Genomic DNA, 20344 nt, shown 5'->3' on the forward strand with positions numbered 1-20344 from the left:
GTCCGAATCCCAAAAATTAAGACTAAAAATTTTCGTTTTTAAATTAATAAACTATTATCCAAAACATCATCATAGAAATCATGGTGAATCAAAGTGTATCAATACATCTCAGTACATCAAAGTAATATAAAATGCGGAACGAGGAGGTGTGTGCACTAAAATTATCTCAAGCTCTTCCCCTTCGAACCAAAAGTACCTGAAAACATAAACTAAAAACCGTCAGCACAAAGGTTAGTGAGTTCCTCAAAATACCACATACCATACATATAAAACATATAATGGGCCCCGCCCGTCATCGAGCCCCACTTGGTAAACAGATCTGTCAGTTATCAGGCCTCGCCCGTATACATATAAACATATAACACATAATCATACAAACAGATACAATAATCACAAAGATAAATAGCATATAGGATAGTCACCAGGCCCCGCCTAGTAAACATATAAACACATAACATATGAAAGAGTCACGCATGCATCTAGCATTCTAAACCTAACAAACCATGGCCGATATTAGTGCCTTCGACCTGGTAAACATAGTGAGGAAACTCACCTCTAACGGCTGAAACACTCTAATGAATTTCGGTATGCTGGTCCAGAAGATCTCTGCGCTAACATCATCAAATAATATCCAATTAATAATTAGATCTCGACCCATAATCAAGAATCTAAGCTACTTGACCCATATCCATGGTAAAGACCATTTTACCCTTTTGCTTACTTGGCCCAAAACCAAGGCCCAACCTAACTATTCAAAAGGCTCAAATTCCTAAATGGCAACCCGAAGCCCAATATGACCCAATCATCCAAATTGGGCCCAAAACCCATTATAGGACTAAATCCAAGAGAGCCCAATATACTAGCAAAAGCCCAAAATCACGATTCTAATGGCCTAACAAGGCCCAACCTTAAAAGTTCAAAGCATGCGTGAACGTCAAGCCCAACAGTCCATCTAGTGAGTATGTGGGGCGTACGCAGCTCGTACGCTTAGTGTACTCCTTTCGGGGCCAGTACGCGCAGCGTACCAGTTGGGAACGCCCAACATGTTGTATTAGTGTCTAAGTCCATAACTATTTTGGTATGTACTTGACCCGATGGTGCATGGTCCTTTTGGGTTGCCTTCACCAAAGCAACTTGATTGGAGAAATGAATAAAGAGAGAGAGGATAATATGATTTATTAATATGTTATAAGAATAATATATTAAAGGAGAAATCATATTTGTTTAATTAATATTGGTCAATAATTAATTAAGAATTAGTTTTGTGATCAAATGTAATTAATTAAACTAGAGGGGCTGATTTGTAATTATGTGATAGTTACAAAATAAGGTAAGGATTATCTTATAAGTGTGGTGAACGAATTTAAGGTTGGAAAGCCTTAGAATTCGAGTATGATAAGGATTCAAGGATTATCTTATTAGTTGCTTAATGGATAATCAACTAGATAAGGATAATGACTGAAACCCTATCTCTACACCTATATAAACAACCCCAAGGTCATGAATTCGGGTATCCCTTCCCAAGAAGTCCTAGATACGAATTCTAACCTCCCTCCTCTCTCTTTATACCTTCTCCACTTGCTTATGGTGTTTGTAAGCCATTAGAGGAGTGGCACTTGTGACTCTCTGCTTTCCAAGGTCAATTCAAGGAGGAATTGGATTGTTATTGCTATATAACAATCAAGGTATGTTCTTAAACCTAATTACATGTGAATTCCGATTTCCATATGCTAGAATTAGGGTTCAAGTCTTGGATTCAAAGTATGTACAATAGAGAAACCTAGATCCGAGCTTTAGGGTTTGTATGAGCACATAGGATGTCTTATGACCAAAACCCATCAGTGGTATCAGAGCCAGGTTGGTTTCTATTGTATTGATGCTTGATATGTTTAAAAAATTCGATTTTTGGTGTTCTGCTTGATGGACTCGGCGAGTCCCACTGTGGACTCGGCGAGTTGCCCCTACTCGGCGAGTTCCAGAGGGTGACTCGGCGAGTCGGTGCGTCAGACAATGCTTATCTCGGGATTTCTTGCTGTTTTTGCATTGGGATAATTACCTTATCATCTTAGATTAATATTAATCCGATTATATGATATATTTGACTATAATTTTAATCTAATTGAAGATATTTATCAATTAATAAGATAATTGTTTCCTTATAAGATAATTGATTAATTATTTTAAGTAAATTGATAAATTGTTTTGCAAGAAATCATCAAATATGGATAATTATGTGATTAAATGTTAATTTGAATTATTTGTTATTTGATCCTTGTTGTTGTGAAAAGTTTCATATATGGCCCTTTAGGTTTTATAGTTTAAATTTGAACCCCAAAAACTTTGTTGTTTTGAAATTTAAATAGTTGAAACCCTAATGTTTTGAAAAAGGTTTCAAAACTTGCCCTCAAGTTTTGGAATTTAAATTTTGATTAAATAGTTTAATTTTGATGCATATTTAAATTCTAATCCCTAATGTGTTGAAATATTTCAAAAACTTGCCCTCAAGTTTTGGAATTTAAAAGTTGATTAAAAGTTTAATTAGGAATGTTAAATTCTAAAACTCAAGTATAGTTTTGAAAAAGTTCAAATCACACCCTTATGGTTTTATTAACTAATTAAGGTGTTTAATTAAAGAGGTTTAATAAATCCATAAAAGTTTAGGTTTACAATTTAAGTAAATTAAAAGTATAGTTGTTAAATTGAACCGCCTAATATTTTAAAAGTGTAAAATACACCCTATACTATATATAACATTAAAAGTCTAACATTATATATATGTATGAGTAAATGTCAGTCTTACCGTTAGTAGGCCTCATTCACGAAGCTGGTCTATAAGGGGTGTTTAAGGAAATTGCCTATAAAATGGCGATTGAATGGGTATCCACTCTTACCCACCGCACTCTTGACCAGTGGAGAGTCGTTAGCCGAACGGGTAGGATAGGACGAAACCTTCCTTTATAAGTATAATGAAGTATAAAAGTAACTAAATGTTTTCTAAATTCCCAATCTTAGTTACTTAGACAAAAGTGAATTGATGCAATTCCATGAAATTACACTTTGTGCCCTTGCGAAGACGTTAGTGGAGCGTGTGTGGTTAACCGGCACACTAAATGGGTCTAAACAAAGGTAGCAAAGGGTGACTCAATGTTTGTCATAGTTCGGTGGAGCGTGTGTGGTTTACCGGCACATCGAATGGGCGACCGTAACATGTGAGGGCACCATGTAAGTTTGCATGGTTATTCACACCCGCTTTGTGATCCTCGGCATCCCAGTCACAAACAAGAGGGGCATATCGAGATTTAAACATGCCATTGAAAGTTCAATGAATCTCAAAGGATCTAGGAGTTTTCATAGATTTAAAACTTAAATGTCTTTTCGTTTTTCATGGTGGAAATTAGTGAATCGTCATTCACTTACCTTAAAATATTCTGCAATTAGGGTTACAGCATCCCTCTCCCGAGTTGTAGAATATTGTGTTGGGTCCTAGCCTTAGTATCTCATTTGGGTGATTTACTAAGGACTCAATCTATCAACTAACTTGAATTCGTTTTCTCCCGTATTATAGATGTCAAAGTTCGACAACTATGGTGTTCCCAAATCCCGTGGAACAAGCATTCCACATGAAGATGATATTCCACGATTCGATCGAGGATCAAGAAATCATGCTTCACTTCCTCCTCCTCCTACAATTATTCTCCCTAACCCACAAGATTGTAAAATTGAAAGGTTCAATATCACTCAAGCCTATTGGCAAGTAAACATAAAGAAGGAAAGTCAGTGTGTGCACATGTCCTAGGGATGAAGTCGCGCATTGATAGACTAAGAATGATGGGATCCGTTGTTAGTGAAGAGATGGTTGTTGATTGGGTTCTTCAGTCACTTCCCAACTCATATAGTGAGTTCGTAAGAGAGTACTATATGACGAACCACAACGTGACCCTTATAGATCTCACCTATATGCTTATTGCTGCCGAATCAGCAATGGTTTGGCGCAATAGAAAAGCAAAGTTGATTGGTGAATCTGCCTTCAAGACCTCTATGGATATAGACAATGGCAATGAAAGACATGCAATGATCGAAAAGTTTGATCATAAGAGAAAGGCGATGTCTGAAGTAGTTCCATGTGTTGTTCCAAAAGAGTCAATTTGCTTTTATTGCCAAGAGAAGGGGCATTGGAGACGAAGTTGCCCTAATTACCTAAGAGATCTAAGAGATGGGAGAGTCAAAGGTATGACTGCACTTTAAGAAAAAATCCACTATCTAACTCCATTAAGTTCCTACTCATTGATTCTTAATACATGATGTAATAAGATTACATTTGAGTGTTTTGTAGGGTCGGTGAAAAGAAAGGAAGCTTGATAAGAGAGCAAGATGAATCTAATCACAAGAGATGGATCTCGATCGCATGGACTTGAAGATTAGATTTTGAGCTTAGAAAGTTATGATAGAGTTGTTAGAAATTTTCTTTTGTACATAGTTTTCAATGGATTTTGCATTGTAAGGACAAATTTTTTCCGCTGCTTTTATAAATAAAATAAATTTTGTTTGACTTATTTATTTAATTGTTTATTTCCTTACAATGAAATCATTATGAAAATCGATGTTTGAATATTTCTACAACGAATGGATATGATTCTTGTTTATGTTATTTATGGAAATGTCAAGAATTTACCAAATAGGGAGAGTTTCTCATCGCCCAAAATTTCAATCGGACAGAAATTTGGAATCATGCAACTTGGTTGCACGATGAATGAGAAATCTCATATTTGGAAATTAGACAAATTCATTGACAAAGTGTCAAGTGAAGGACTAGGAGATCAAGTACACAAAGTAGTGTGTTGATCAAGTTCACCATAAGAATAACAAAGACATTCGTCATGATTTACTAAAGGCTTAGTAAATATGATTATACTTACAAGATTATGTGTAATTCTGAATTGATTAAAGGGTTTAGATCAATAGCAGAACGAATAAGAAGAATCAAGTAGGCAGAAATATAAAAGTTTCTCCATTCTAAGAAGAAGGGAGAGTAGCTTTTATGCTTTATGATATGTCTTAGTGATTAAGAACCATATCTCAATTGATCCTCTAAGTGAGTCTTAGTACAATTGTATGTCTAAGAAGAGGAATCAAGAATTGAAGAAATGGTTAAATCAAGAAGTCTATCATACTTCGTTCCAATAACAAGTCTTAAAGTTAAGATTGTGACAATGAGTGAAAAGTATTAAAGGTTTATAACTTTCATTAAATGTGGAAAGTTGTGATGTCTTGGATAAGACAAAGACCAACTAGGACCAATTTATGAAGTCTTTTGATAAAAGCTACACTAACTCTTGAATATTTGTTTGTCAAGAAATGGTTTTTTGACAAGAGAATCTTATATGTCAAGGAGTCAGTGGGAGTCTTAATGGTCTTGAAAGGTTTCAAGAACAAATCAAATAAACCTTATCGATCATCACTAGCACACGAGTTGAGGTTTACAACCTATCGTGTTGACATTATTTTGATTATGTGCCAATCCAATCGAGTTAATTATGCGTGTGAGTTCTATGAGTTCTCATTTTGAACGCATAAAAGGCAAAGCACCTTAATCAATGAAAGGTACATTGATAGGAAAGGGTGAGCTGCTTAACTACTTGGAAGACTTGGTGGGCAGCTGTGCTACCATAAAGGCAAGAAATCGAGATCAGGAAAGTTCGATCCATAAGAGTTTGAATTTGTCGTAAACCTTGGTTTTGACAAATTCACATGGATAGGAACAAATACACTGTTTAAATCTAAGTGTCATAAGATTTCCTCCTTCATGAAAATGATTGTGAGGAAATGCTTTCACTAAGACAGATTTTAAGAAGATAGTGATTGTAAAATTGCATTCTCGAATTCAATTATGGTTACGGCATCCCTTTCCATAATTTGAATTGTGAGGTTTGGCAATTAGTCTTAATTGTTTAGACACACATATGAACTATCGAAGGCAAAGGTGTATAAGTTCAAGAAGCATTGATAAAGGATTATCAAAGCACTAAGTATTAGAAACATGAACTTAAGAAATTCAATAAGTATTGTTTTCTGAAAGTTAAGATGTTTATGAATACATGTCGAAGCTAGTGGGAGCATAAGTGTTATGTTTTATAATAATCATCATGATAGTGGGAACATAAATGTTATGATTATATGATTATTAAGGAAAGTATTGCAAGGTTAGCAATATTAATTATAGAAAAACAAGAGTCATACTTTGCAAAGTTGTAAGAGTTGAAAGGTTGTTTTGCTATAATTAAGGGAGAGAATATTATGCTTCATTTCAAATCTAAAGGATTAGGTTGAGAAATGTTAATAAATTTAGTCAAAGGTACATAGTGTGTTCTTAAAATTTCGATTATGATTACGGCATCCCTCTTCACAATTCAAATTTTGAGAACATAGCAAATAAAACATTATGTGTCGTGTCCCATACGCTTCGGGTATAGGATCGATTGCAAATGCTTTAATGTTTGACCATTCTAAAATTTTCCAAATGTCGAGCGCATTTAGAGGGAAAAGGGACTAGAATTGGTTTTGACTAAAACAATTAAACAACTATCAAAGGACAATCCAAAGTTCGACGAGGATTGGTTGCTTGTGAGTAGTTGGAAGTATAGTATTGGAAAATATGGAAATGTTTCCATATTGGATGGACCGTATCGACATCATTACGAATAGATAAGATTCTATTAAGAATAAGTTGTCATATGGAACATATGGAAGAGTGTCCATATTGGGAATTGAATATTGAGAAATCTATGATTAGATTAGAAACTTCTATGCAAAAGGATGTTCAAAGAATGTACTTTGAGTGAGAGACATCACGTCTATGGAATTGTCTTGTAACAATCTCCGATAGAGGATTTTGTAATATCATTGGCAATAGTCTTTGTGACTTTGGTGCAGTGACATTACGAAAGGATAAGTTGCATAGAATGTTAGAATCTAGCATATTCTATAAGTAACAAGAATTTGATATTCTTTAACTTATGAAAAACGGATTTGGAGTTGTGAAATGAGAAGGATTGGAAATGTGTTCAATGTGATCTGTTTCACAAAGTAAGAACCATAGGTAAACATTGTGTGCATGCTAGGAGCATGGGACAAGTGTTGGAATTCAAGTAAGAAGTTGATTACCCGAAACGACAAATAATGAGTAATCAATATGGTGATAAATAAAAGGTGTTTTATTTATACTCAAAGGTTTGAGGCCATATGGGATTAGTATTATTCTTGTGTTTCACATTTGCATGTTTTGACTTCCAGAATAATTGAGTTTATTAAGAATAATCGAATTATTCAAACGGGCCACAGTCGTTCATATGTTGGAAGTAGGTATGAATGAAGACTGTCGTGAATTGGTGTGTGGAATGTCTAGAAAAGTATTAGACATAAGCAAATGTTTGCTGCAACGTTCATGAGTGCTTATGAATGTGATTTGAGCATTGGATTAGACCCACGCTCACTTGGATCACTCCATGGATTGTATCACGAGTGATTAGTGAGACGATAACATCTTATATGCTTGAAACCGAGATGTGTGAGTTGTATCTTGCAAATCGGTTACACATTGATAATATGTAAATGCACCAGTAACTTGGTGTTATAAAACATATTATTGTGTGTAATTCGGTGAGTGAGTGCAAGCGAGCATTGTATCAAAGTTTATCCGTTCCTTTTATTCAAAGTAGGATAAAAGCGATATCTTTGGGCCCCTCGATGGTTTAGTGATGACAAACGTAAATGCTCGGCCTGGCTAGGGCTAATTTGATTTGTTCAATTAGTCAGTCGTCATAAATCGGGAATCGAGATATAGTACAAAGAGAATGATTTGAAATCATATCTTATATGATATCTAGAATGGAGGAATATATGATCCCTTATCTAAGGACACGCGTATTTGATATGATCAGAGTTGACAGCGGCTTTGGAAAGCTACGATTGCAGATCGGGATCCGAAGTCATACGCAGAATAGTTGTTAGACTTATCCAAGTGGGAGACTGTTGGATTAGTGTCTAAGTCCATAACTATTTTGGTATGTACTTGACCCGATGGTGCATGGTCCTTTTGGGTTGCCTTCACCAAAGCAACTTGATTGGAGAAATGAATAAAGAGAGAGAGGATAATATGATTTATTAATATGTTATAAGAATAATATATTAAAGGAGAAATCATATTTGTTTAATTAATATTGGTCAATAATTAATTAAGAATTAGTTTTGTGATCAAATGTAATTAATTAAACTAGAGGGGCTGATTTGTAATTATGTGATAGTTACAAAATAAGGTAAGGATTATCTTATAAGTGTGGTGAACGAATTTAAGGTTGGAAAGCCTTAGAATTCGAGTATGATAAGGATTCAAGGATTATCTTATTAGTTGCTTAATGGATAATCAACTAGATAAAGATAATGACTGAAACCCTATCTCTACACCTATATAAACAACCCCAAGGTCATGAATTCGGGTATCCCTTCCCAAGAAGTCCTAGATACGAATTCTAACCTCCCTCCTCTCTCTTTATACCTTCTCCACTTGCTTATGGTGTTTGTAAGCCATTAGAGGAGTGACACTTGTGACTCTCTGCTTTCCAAGGTCAATTCAAGGAGGAATTGGATTGTTATTGCTATATAACAATCAAGGTATGTTCTTAAACCTAATTACATGTGAATTCCGATTTCCATATGCTAGAATTAGGGTTCAAGTCTTGGATTCAAAGTATGTACAATAGAGAAACCTAGATCCGAGCTTTAGGGTTTGTATGAGCACATAGGATGTCTTATGACCAAAACCCATCACAACATACTCCCCAAACTACCAATCCACTCCATTAAGCACTTAATCAGTTGAGACCTCTAGCCTAACTCTCAAATCTGATCCTAAAGAGTGACTTAAACGTAAAGTTGGCAACTTTACACCCATGCATGACTTAATGGGACTTAATACTAAAAAAAAAAGCTTAATAAGGCTCTTAACACTTGCATGGACCAATATCTTTCATAAATCTTCCTTTTTTATGAACAATAGACCTCCGTGGAGCTATGATCTAACATCTATGGCTTTTGGAGTAGATTAAAACCTCAACTCTAGCTCAAAAGACCCAAAAATGCATAAACATGGTCCAAAAACTAGATCTAACATAATGAACCATCAAGTAAAGAACTTTATACCTCAAATGACTTGCAAAGATGATGATGAATCTAGATCTACAAGCCCAAGCTACTCCCAAGCAACCACCAAGAGTTCTTTTTCTTTAACTAAAACACCTCTAAAATCTCACTTTCAATCTCAAAACTCACAAGAGGCACTTAGGGTTTCGTTTTCAGGGTATAGGTGATGGAGGCTGATCAATAAAATGTCCAAATGTGGTTTAAGTTGTTTAAATATGGTGCAAACCCTAAAAATTAGGGTTTGCCCAATCCTTGCGTACACCCAGCATACTCCTACGTACGCCCAACGTACGTGGGTGAATCTGCGACTAGCTAATGGGCTAGTACGCTAAGCGTACTCATAGAGTATGCCCCACGTACTAGCTAGGGACCAAAATGTAAACAAATTAAGTGCTAAGGGGCTAAAAGGAAACATACCAAATTACGAATGGTACTATATATATGCGTGTGTGTGTGTTTTGGCGCACTTATTTTTACAATTTACGGACAATTCGGTCGATTTTTCCTATTTTTATTAATACGAAACTTATATTATATCTTAAATGTTTAGCTCGATTTTGCGGGGGTTACAATTAAACTTGCAACAAGGACTGTGCCCAGGGAGCAAATTCCAACGATCAGGTTAGATCGCTAGTGTAAAAGGAGTCTGCTCCACCTAGCCAGATGAAACAAATTGTACGGATACAAAGATGTCTCCATAAAAGAGTATGAGGTTGAAGTGAGTAAAGAATACTTACCTAGGGTGTTAGGTTGATGCTTTTATTTATAGGAAGGGAAAGGCAAGGCTTCACAATATTATATTAGCTAGTTGACTAGCCATTAATATAATATTAATATATTATTCCCTTTGCCAGATCTTCTTAGTTGGACATGAATTTTAGGATATATTATGTAATATGTGTTGCAACTTGCAAGTAAAGTCTTTTGGAAGATAGAACCTGTTGTGTGTGTTTTTTCTACGATGAATATGGATATGTTGTTGTCAATTGGATAAGTTTTTTTATTGATTTTGCTGGTGTTTTCCTTTTTGTTATGTCTCATTTCCTCTGAAGTTCCTGCTATGGTTGCTAGATTATATTGCTCTGAATAATATCACGAATGGCACCAATATTGATATGGAAAACTCCAGGCACGTACTTAGCTTTATCACCTAAAGGTCCTAGTCTAATAAGCGTCCAAGAATCCGCTTTGCATAAGATAAACAAGTGCTAGATTAGAGTGGAAAGGAAGAGTAGAAAAGAAGGATGGAAGGACAAGTCAGATTGAATATGGAATATATTCTAAAAGTTATGTGTAACTAAGAAGATCTCACAAAGGGAGTAATATCTTAAATTATATTAAAGGCTAGTCAACTAGCTAATATAATATTGTGAAGCCCTACCCTTCCATTCCTATAAATAGAAGCATCATCCCAGCACCCCAGGTAAGTATTCTTTACTCACTTCAACATCTTACTCTTTTATGGAGACATCTTTGTCTCTGCACAGTTTATTTCATCTCGCTAGATGGAGCAAACTCTTTCTACACTAGCGATCTAACTTGATCATCGGAGCTTGCTCCCGGGGCACAATCTCTGGGGAAAGTTTAATGGTCTTGTTTCTTGCTGCTACCTAGGTTTTATAGTCGGAATCCAACCATGACGCACACCCGAAGGCCGAAGTCCAGAATAACTTGGGCCCCGCCGACTGCAGATGCAGTGGGCGGGGCCCAAGTTAGTCCGGACTTCGGTCCGATGCCGGGCGAGGACCGATGCAGTGGGCAAGACCCAATATGTGCTATATGTGTTATTTTATGGTATGTGGTAATTTGGGGAGACTCACTAAGCTTCGTTCTTACAGTTTTCAATTTTGGTTTTAGGTACTTTAGGTTTCAAAAGAGGAGCTCGGGAAGGTTGCAGTGCACACACCATTTGATCAGCCTGGGATGTCTATACTCTAATATTCATGACAGTTGATAGTATTATGAGATACATTGTTTGTGATTTTTCTATGACGTATGATAACTACGGTTTTTATTATTAAATTAAAATGAAATTTTTAGACCGTGTTTTTGGGATGTTTCAAGCAACACCTAGAGAACTGACCAATAAACCGACATAGCAACAAAGGGAAAGGAGCCAGCTTGATTACATTGAAACCACCAATGATTTTTGCACTATGAGATTTTGGGATTACTCTGATATTTTTATGAAAACAATATACTAATGTTCTAGATTATATGACTTGTGAAGTTTATGGAATGGTTTTATTTATTTTGAAAATGAAATTTTTTCCTTGTATTTTTGGAATGTTACAGTTTGTGCTCCTTGAAGGATTTATTGCAACAAATCTACATCAATGATCATAGAATCAATTAGGAAAAAACTTGACTACTTCATGATTATCATTTAGGTATCTTGGGCTTTTGGAAATATTATTACCCAAATACAAAATCTATCAAAGGGATTGATCTGTCTGGTTTTAGAACCACATCAACAACCTTCAAAAGGTTAGAAATTAAAACCCTAGTATAAAACTAATTATGAAATCGACCTAAACTTCCATCTGATGCTCCAAATCTGAAATTAAGGTAAATAGAGGAGGAATCATACCTTAAACCCTAGATTGCTTCCAATCCTTGAACTGGATGATCACCACCTGATTTATTCCCACTCTAGAGGATGGTTCTTCATGAAATCGCCATCTCCTAAACCATCTAGCTCTCTCCCAAATGTTTTGGTTGGAATGAGGAGGATGATGCATCTAATAAGTTCATTTTTTTATTTCTACGCTCCCCTCCACATATTTTGACAATATTGGTCCTGATCTCTCTCTCTCTCTCAGTGTGTGTGTATAATATATATATATATATATATATATATATATATATATATATATATATATATATATATATATATATATATGAATGTATGTATGTATATACACACGCATTGAGCAATATGAACAACCATCGTAACAAAGATACTATCCTTCCGAAAACAACATTTCAAACCACGAAACTTCTACATCTTAAATGAGGTAAAATATTGTTGGATTTAAGTCTGACACACATTCTCAAACAAGCTTTTGATTATAGGCCTCCGACTGTTGTAACTTAGAAGTGTACCTCACGAACGGGCATGGCTCCAACTCGACCTATCCCAAATCCAAGTCTAGGCTCTACCCCAACTTACAATCTCGGACTCACAACATGGATGAGTGACGCCAACTTCTCCAGCCTATATAAATATGTGCTATAATCTGTTAGAACCTGAAAGTGGACCTCTAGAAATCACTCCAAGAAGATCCGATGTCAGTCTTGAGTCCGAGGTGTGTTGAGGTACGAGATAAGCTTGTGGTTAGAGATGGAATCTGTGTCAGGAGTGAAGGTGGTCCGAGATGGAGAATTAATCTGAAACTATATGGAGCATTTATTATTCTTGTCTTTTTGTTTGATGTAACCTTACATAGGACTTAGTCTTTTGTCAATTAGGATAAATCAGAGTGTCAGAAGTAACTTGTTTATCCATTCCTTTGTATGCATTTCGGTTGGTAAGTTGTACGTCCTTTTCCTATATAAGGAGTGTTTAATGACAAGAATATACGACGGATTGTTACTCCAAATCTAGTTATATTTGAATCTATTTCACTTTCACTTTTCTCTCAAATCAAACTCTTTCAAACATTCTACTTGTTCATTTATTGTCTTTACCTTGATTGTACTCATTGTTCCATATTTAATACTTGAAGTACTTTGTTGATTTTCATCTTCAAGTCTCGACTGGTCTTGCCAGACTTGACTGGAACACTTAACCAGAAGCAAACATTAATCTTAAGCATTAATTCAAGGTTTGAGTTTTCAAACCTTGTCCTTGCGCAACCATATTTTTGTTCTCACACAATTACCACTCGGTAGAAAGCACATCAAGCAAGCAAAAGGGATTGTATCATGTATGAGTAGGCAAAACTTAATTGTTTCCCATATTAACACTATAAATATCTTCTTAAAAGGAGGAATCCCTGAACAATTTTACTCTCATTCAGTCACTCACAAATCACCTCATCACTATTTTAAGTTTACACACTCTAACTTGGGCTTCAAGAGTCAACGGATTACATATGATCCTAACATTTCATTTGTTAACAACAAATCACCACTTCTCTCTAGACTTGGGTGCATCAAATATAACAAATAAAAAATATTCTAAATAACATTGATGCATTTTAATAGGTTCTATAAATAAGTTGATAGATTTTTTTGAGTTTTCAAAATTATTGTTAGTGTTGAAAACACAAAAAAAAAATTGTTAACATTATTTACAAGCTCAACAAGTGTGTTAGCTTGAAGCCGAGCTGGCACTCTTTACGTGCTCTGTGCACTGCCAATTTGGCTCCCCTTAGCGCCATTTTGCCAGCTTGGCAAGCGTTGACGTGTCACTCTCGATTTCCATGCTAAACACCATTAAAACGATCTTCCTTCTCCTCTTCTCTGCAAATTACTATTTTATCTCGTCATTTTCACACATTTGTCTGTAATCCCCACACGCTACAACATTTCAGCTGTTACAGCTTGTTTATTTCTCTAGTTCGATCAATTTTGCGTAGAATTCAGGTTTTTTATTTTCTCCGATATGGATTCTACAGATGCTAATGATGGCATGATTAGCATCGGCGGAGGAATAAATGCGAAAGAGCTAGATCATGCTCTTATGGTGGAAATGGCATCCACCGCCGGTTTGGATTTAGGTTCGGAAGCGGTTTCGGATGATCAGATAACACCTCTTTTGACGCAGCAGCCGGAGAAGCCCAGACTCGATATCTTCTCTGTCTCGTACCCTAAACGGAAAACTAACAAGGTGATTTTCATATATTTCATGCCTAAATGACAATAGAGTAGTAGTTTAACTCGGATTCCTTGGTTATTAATCTGAGTCGACTCTGTTCTTCACATAACTAGAGCTCGCTATTGATGATTTAATTGTTTTCTCCAACACATAATCATCTGGATTAATTATGGATGTTGCAGGACCAAATTCCGAGATTAACTGAATCGGAAACATCACCATTTACACAGTTCATAATGTGGTCATGGAGTGGATCTAGATATTCTGGTTTGGTATGCATGGCGTTATCGTCTTCTGTCTACTGTATCATGACAATTCTTTCCAATGTGTTCTCTGGTTAGTGATTTCCTTCTATGTATTGCTAGAAAAGTGAAATGCATATTTGATTTCGTACAGATTAGAATTCCGTATCCATGAATCATGATAACATCATACTTGATCTGAATCCTCCACTTGATTTGTTTTTGTTTTTGTTTAAATTAACAGCTCAAGCAATTCCCCTATTTGAGATAGCATTTACAAGATGCATAATTATCTCAGCATTATCATTCATGTGGTTAAGAAGAAGCTCACAGCCATTATTTGGACCTGTAAATGCCACAAGTCTATTTGTTTCAAGAGCTGTTACTGGCTCTATTTCTTTAATAACTTTCATCTACTGGTAATTCCTGTTCTTAATATTCATGTAACATCAATGTTCATCATAGTGCAAAAAATCTCACATATCTAAATGACACTTCTCTTTTACAGCATCCAGAGATTACCATTGTCTCAATCCATGCTCTTGAGCTTTACAATTCCATTAACAGCTTCAATATCTGCAAGATTCATTCTTCATGAGAATCTAAAACTTGCAGAAATAGCAGGTAAAGTAACAATTACATATGAGAAAATGACAATTGACAAAACACAAAACCTGATTGTGAATAACTTGCATCTTCTTTCTCAGCCATTGTTTCCAGTTTCTTTGGTGTAATCTTCATCATCAGATCAATGGTCAGCGTGCAAGGTACAGAAGTGAGTTAATAAATCCTTTTGGATCTTTTATTGTCATGAAACTATAAAAGTTCAAAATGACATTCTTACCCTTTTACATATCTTATATCTCTATGAACTTGTGTAGGGAGGTGAACAAGTAGATGGAATACATTATTTTTATGTGTTTTTGATTGGTTTATTATCATCATTGACTGGTGGAATGAGCTACTGTTTTATAAGGGCTGGAGCTAAACAGTCTGATCAACCTGTGTAAGTGCTAAAATAGGCAATCTACTTTCAACATATTTATCTAAACAAAATTTCTATTTTTTATTTTTATTTTTTTTATTTCAGGGTGACTATATTTTCATTTGGTTTAGTCTCTACTCCTGCTGCAGCAATATGCATGATCACATTTGAAGTAAGATATTCATTTTACAAAAAAATTTATATGATTTTGATATTTTATAAATGGCAGTTTACAGAAATAAAAAAAAAAAAAAAATTATATTTCTAAATGCAACTTATATCTTTGAATGTTTTTTTCTTGTAGGATTTTGTGCTTCCTAGCTTCTATTCTTTCTTTCTTATGATTATACTTGCCATATTGGCGTTTGTTGCTGAGGTGGAATTTTGATTAAATTATGTTTTTATTTTTGGCTTAAAATTTTATATCTTAAAATTAATATTGGCTTTAACAAATTGCAGTTGTTTTTAGCACGTGCGCTTCAGCTTGAGAAAACTAGCAAAGTTGCAAATATTCAATATCTTGAGGTACATAAATGTTCCAGAGTTTTTTTTTTTTTATTTTATTATTTTTGTTTACTTTACTTCTTGTTGAATATTATCAGAATGTCACAATTATATTATATAAGAGGGATTTGGAAAATTATGAAAGAATATTTCAGGAAACATAAAGAATCCTTTCTCTTTTTTAATTTTTATTGCACCCATTTCTGGCATGCAAATAATTCACCCAACTTTTTCTGAAAAGTTTTTTTTTTTTTTTTTTTTTTTTTTTTGAAGTTCAGCTCCCCTCACCAATAATAACATGAAAAATATATATTCCTCTAAAAAGTTAAATTGACTTAAATAGCAATCAAATCTCATTTTTCTAATCTGGGGTAGTTTTATTTTTCAAAACTTTTTATTATTTGGAAAAAAAGAATTAAATACATTTGACTATTAGAGATGAGATTGATTTTACATCCTAGTTATATTTGAATACTAGTTTACTATAAGTTTTAGATTAGTTAATCTATTTAATTAAATATATAAAATAAAAATGAATATATTTTATATCATGACAGGTGGCATTATCACAGTTATGGGGTATAGCATCATCAAGGGTAACCCCTACGTTTGGTGGTTTCATTGGATCCTTCATCATATTCATATCAATTTCTTGCACCATGTATTTAGGGCCTGAAAAAGACATGGAGTGAAGAAACCAAAATGACCATTTTAACCCTCTCTATTTTTGTTTTCATCATAACTTGTAATTCTTTTTTTTTATTTTTTCTAAAAAATCCAAATACTCAAACATCTTGCGTCTTAAACTATGCTCCAAATAGACACCCTTCTATCATATTTTTAAAGAAATAAAATCCAACAAATTGTAAATAATTTATATCGAAAGGTATATAAAGTATAAACAATAGTGATAAAGTGTAGTTTTTTTCGACAAAAACAAAAACACAAATAACAAAACGATATTCCAACTTTTAATCAGAATGAGATTGAGAAGAATCATTTGTAGATAACTTTCCATTACTTGTTGCGTATGGGAGGACTGATGATGTCATCATATTCATCCCCATGGGGTAATTGTATGAATATACCATCACAGGGTGATCATATTTACAACCCGGCCCGTATTTGCAAATCCCATAAAGACTATAATACGAACACACGGGTTGACCCTGTATTCAAAAAGTCAAATAGTCAACTTCACAAACACAATTCAAACTCTTGTTAAAAAAATTCAACTTACGGGTCTTAATGGAAGGCCAACCGGGCTCCACCCATGGGTGGCGGTAGAGGGCGGCAGCATGACCGGAAAGTAAGTTTGGGGGGTCGGATATGGCCACGGTGGTGGACCACCGCCGTGGGATGTTGGTTCTAACGGTGGTTGTGGGTGGTGGAACTTGCATGTGACTCCAAATTTACATGATCCGGTTCGTAGATAATGAGAGCATGATTTTTGGTCCTAAAAACATTTTTTTAATTTAAATTTCTAAATACGTTATTTAAAAAGAAAAAAAATAATAATATTAAAATAAAAAAAATAAGGTACCTGTCGCATAGGTAGCCCGACCATGTTTAACACAACCGGTCCTAAACCACGCCTATCACGGGGGTGATTGTATTTGCATGTCGATCCGTATTTGCAAGTACCCGTCTTCAAAAAATACTGAAAAGGGTAGTTTGGTAATTTCACATTTATCTAAATAATCGGTTTTCTTATATTTACTACCTAATGTAACTTCTGGTACACTCTAGACATGATTATCATCGTACCATTTGGTAAGAGGATGACTGAACATGACATGATGACATGATAGAACAAAACTTTTAAATTACCATATTGCCCTTATACAAAATAACATGCATCACTTAAAAGAATCAAATAATCACACAAATGGAAATAAAATCCAACAAGAGATTGCAAACATTAAACATAAACAAGTAGGATTATGAAGAAACTTACAACACAATCTGGCTCTCCAATTCTTTCTGGGAGGTCACCTCCATGATGATTCATCTGTAAATTGATAAACAAATGAGAATCGAGTATAGATCAGAAAGAAAATTTCCATAAATTTATGATTTTTTTTTTTATACCTGAGCATTGTAAGTTGGATGATTAAACCTACAGTTATCACCATAGCCACACGCTCCAGTTCTTAAATAATATATGCAATCGGGTTCTCCAGGTCGATCTGGATACACTGTTGAATCAGTTTCATCTTCTTTCCCATCTGAGTGAATTCTCAATCGCCTTATAGCTTCTAAAATCCCAGAATTCAAGTTATAAATAAAGAAATTTCACATGATTCAAGTTAATAAAGCCTCCGACTAACACAAATTCAACGAATTTACGATCATTTGTTACTTTTCAGACTGAAATTACAAAGACAAATTGATGTAAAAATCTAGATGCAGGGTATAAACAGAGAAAAATTGGGGGAAATCAAAGTAAAACAGTGGGCGATAACAGGGTTTACAAAACGAAAACGAAATTGAAGCAATCGGGATATGATCGGAGCATACAGACCATTTTTGCTTGAAATTTAAGCAAAATTACTTACGAAGAATGTAAAAGTTGTAGAAATTAAAGACGAGGATAATGCATTTTGTACCTTCAATGTTATGATTCAACGAAGAATTGGAGATGGAAGAATTGTTCCTCTGAACACGCCGATTTTCCGGCATACCAAAATCTATTATCCGAAAGATAAAACGTATAGAAACAAATTGTTTGCAAAGTGTTTTTCTCTGTTCCGTGTGTTCTTCGCCAAAAACCAATCAACGCCTAAAATTAAGTTAAAAACTTTCAATCAAAAATCCAGATACTAACAAAATCTGATATCAGATTTCGATCGATTACGGGAAAACCCAAAACAGAAACAAATGGAAATTTATCCGCTGTCGATGATGATGATGATCAAGTTCAGAAAAAAGATGAAATACAATGAAGAAAACAAGGAAATCTCAACACCACGCTTAGATTTATGAATGATCAATCAATGTAATGAATGGAAAATCTGCCAAAATATTCTTTTTCAAAACAAATCTACGTTCTCTCTCTAGAAATTTTATTCGGAAATTTCAAATTTTGTACCTTCTCGATCTTTGATCATGAAATTCTAGTGTCATTAAGTAAAGTTTGTTTTTCACGTAAATACTGAAATAATGTCGACTAGTAATTGACAAAAATGTCCCTGGAATCCAGGAATCGGGTTCTGCGAATAAAGGGGATTTTAGTAATTTCCTAATGAATTTTATGTATACAAAAGAAGTTATTTTTGTCAATTCTTACGTACATGTTTAATTTGTATAAAAAAATTATTAATATATATACATAAGTCATAAATGAATACTTTGTTTATAAGGATTAAAAAGTATCTGCCAAATAGATAAAAAAATATATAAATATGTCATTGTCCTTTTATTAATGTCCTTTTATTAATTAAGATAAAAGCATGCCGGTGGAAAATATGATTTTTTTTCTATATATTTTTAATGTGGTTAATATTAGCTTTTATTTTTAAAATAATATTATAATGTTTTATGGAAAAATCGTCGCCGTTAAGGCGGGAAAGTATTCTCCTGGATGACACGTGGAAGGATCTAGACCGTTTAGCTATGCGACCCCTACGAGACGTTAAGGATCTATAATCTGTTTAAGATTAATAATTATTTTCTCCTTACAAATCACAATATTTATTTTAAGAAATGTTTTAAAAAAAATAATATTGATTATTTAAATCACGATAAAAATATGAAAAATTAAAATGACAGTTACAAAAAAAAAATGTCATTTCCTGTGGGGCCCCACTATGTCTAGGGCGATTCAAAAATAATAAATTACATGAAAACAACTTATTTCTAACATGTATATATAATTTTAGAAATTACATTTAAAAACCCTAAAGACGTAAGCTTATATATATGATTATATAAGAACCTTATAATAACTTCCGTTTTCGGATTCTATATGTGTGTATGGGCTTATAAGATAATATTTTAAATATGCGTTTTCTAAAATTAAAATAAAGTGCAAGTACGTTGATTTAACATACAATTTGTTCATTCAAAACAATTAAGATTTTAATTTAATGGAGTGTTTATTTTATAAATTATAATTTGCTAGGGACCACAAGGACCAAGATTGGATTTCTTGGGGTGACGTTTCACACCAAACGCAATGGGCATGGGTGCTTCTTTCATTGGTTACGCCAAAATGTTGCCAACAGGAATGTGACAATGTGAGTCACCACTCGCCGACCTTCTCCTCCTTTTTTTTTTATTTAAAAGGTTAATGTTATAAAACAATAAATAACATGTACTTTTGCTTACTATTTATATTTTAATTATAGTTAATAGGTAATTATACATTTCTAAAATCTAATTACACCATCATCATATGCGATATCATGTCACAAGAGACGAAATATCATCGTCAAGACCTAGATACAAAATTATGTCATATCGAATGAAATAGTGGATATCATATAAGGAGCGTGTTCGGCACGGAGCGTTTAAGAGCTTCTAGCTTCTAGCGTTTGACAAAACGCTCCATTTAAAACAAAAAACTCCGTTTGACATTACAAGCTTCTAGCGTTT

General features: G+C 34.2%; 2 protein-coding genes across 3 annotated transcripts; one reads left to right on the forward strand and one right to left on the reverse strand.

Moving 5' to 3' along the window:
• Positions 1-13418: 13418 nt before the first annotated feature.
• LOC111902801 (uncharacterized) lies at positions 13419-16484 on the forward strand. Its single transcript, XM_023898609.3, has 10 exons — positions 13419-14029; positions 14200-14353; positions 14504-14678; positions 14768-14883; positions 14967-15034; positions 15141-15265; positions 15350-15416; positions 15549-15620; positions 15704-15769; positions 16306-16484. Exons 1-10 carry the CDS (start codon positions 13805-13807, stop codon positions 16438-16440), a joined length of 1203 nt encoding a protein of 400 aa, XP_023754377.1. The 5' UTR covers positions 13419-13804; the 3' UTR covers positions 16441-16484.
• A 118-nt stretch (positions 16485-16602) lies between these two features.
• Positions 16603-18974, reverse strand: LOC111902802 (zinc finger CCCH domain-containing protein 63). 2 transcript variants are annotated; one of them, XM_023898611.3, is made up of 7 exons: positions 18840-18974; positions 18358-18530; positions 17840-18006; positions 17706-17759; positions 17292-17408; positions 16989-17204; positions 16603-16917 (listed from the first exon to the last, which is right to left on the reverse strand). In XM_023898611.3, the coding sequence occupies exons 2-7, from the start codon at positions 18428-18430 to the stop codon at positions 16720-16722; spliced, it is 825 nt and encodes a 274-aa protein (XP_023754379.1). In that variant the 5' UTR covers positions 18431-18530; positions 18840-18974; the 3' UTR covers positions 16603-16719. The 2 variants fall into 2 exon arrangements, with proteins under 2 accessions (XP_023754379.1, XP_023754378.1); XM_023898610.2 differs by having other exon boundaries at positions 18358-18846.
• Positions 18975-20344: the final 1370 nt, after the last annotated feature.

Source organism: Lactuca sativa, chromosome 7 (genome assembly GCF_002870075.4).
Source record: "Lactuca sativa cultivar Salinas chromosome 7, Lsat_Salinas_v11, whole genome shotgun sequence".
Taxonomy (NCBI): Eukaryota; Viridiplantae; Streptophyta; class Magnoliopsida; order Asterales; family Asteraceae; genus Lactuca; species Lactuca sativa.

Coding starts and splice junctions, on each gene's coding strand:
- LOC111902801 (XM_023898609.3), top strand. CDS start 13,805: ATGGATTCTACAGATGCTAATGATGGCATGATTAGCATCGGCGGAGGA. Junction 15,417..15,548: donor TATGCATGATCACATTTGAA/GTAAGATATTCA, acceptor TTTTTCTTGTAG/GATTTTGTGCTTCCTAGCTT. Junction 15,621..15,703: donor TATTGGCGTTTGTTGCTGAG/GTGGAATTTTGA, acceptor AACAAATTGCAG/TTGTTTTTAGCACGTGCGCT.
- LOC111902802 (XM_023898611.3), bottom strand. CDS start 18,430: ATGCCGGAAAATCGGCGTGTTCAGAGGAACAATTCTTCCATCTCCAAT. Junction 18,007..18,357: donor GTTGAATCATAACATTGAAG/GTACAAAATGCA, acceptor CTGGGATTTTAG/AAGCTATAAGGCGATTGAGA. Junction 17,760..17,839: donor ATCCAACTTACAATGCTCAG/GTATAAAAAAAA, acceptor ATCAATTTACAG/ATGAATCATCATGGAGGTGA.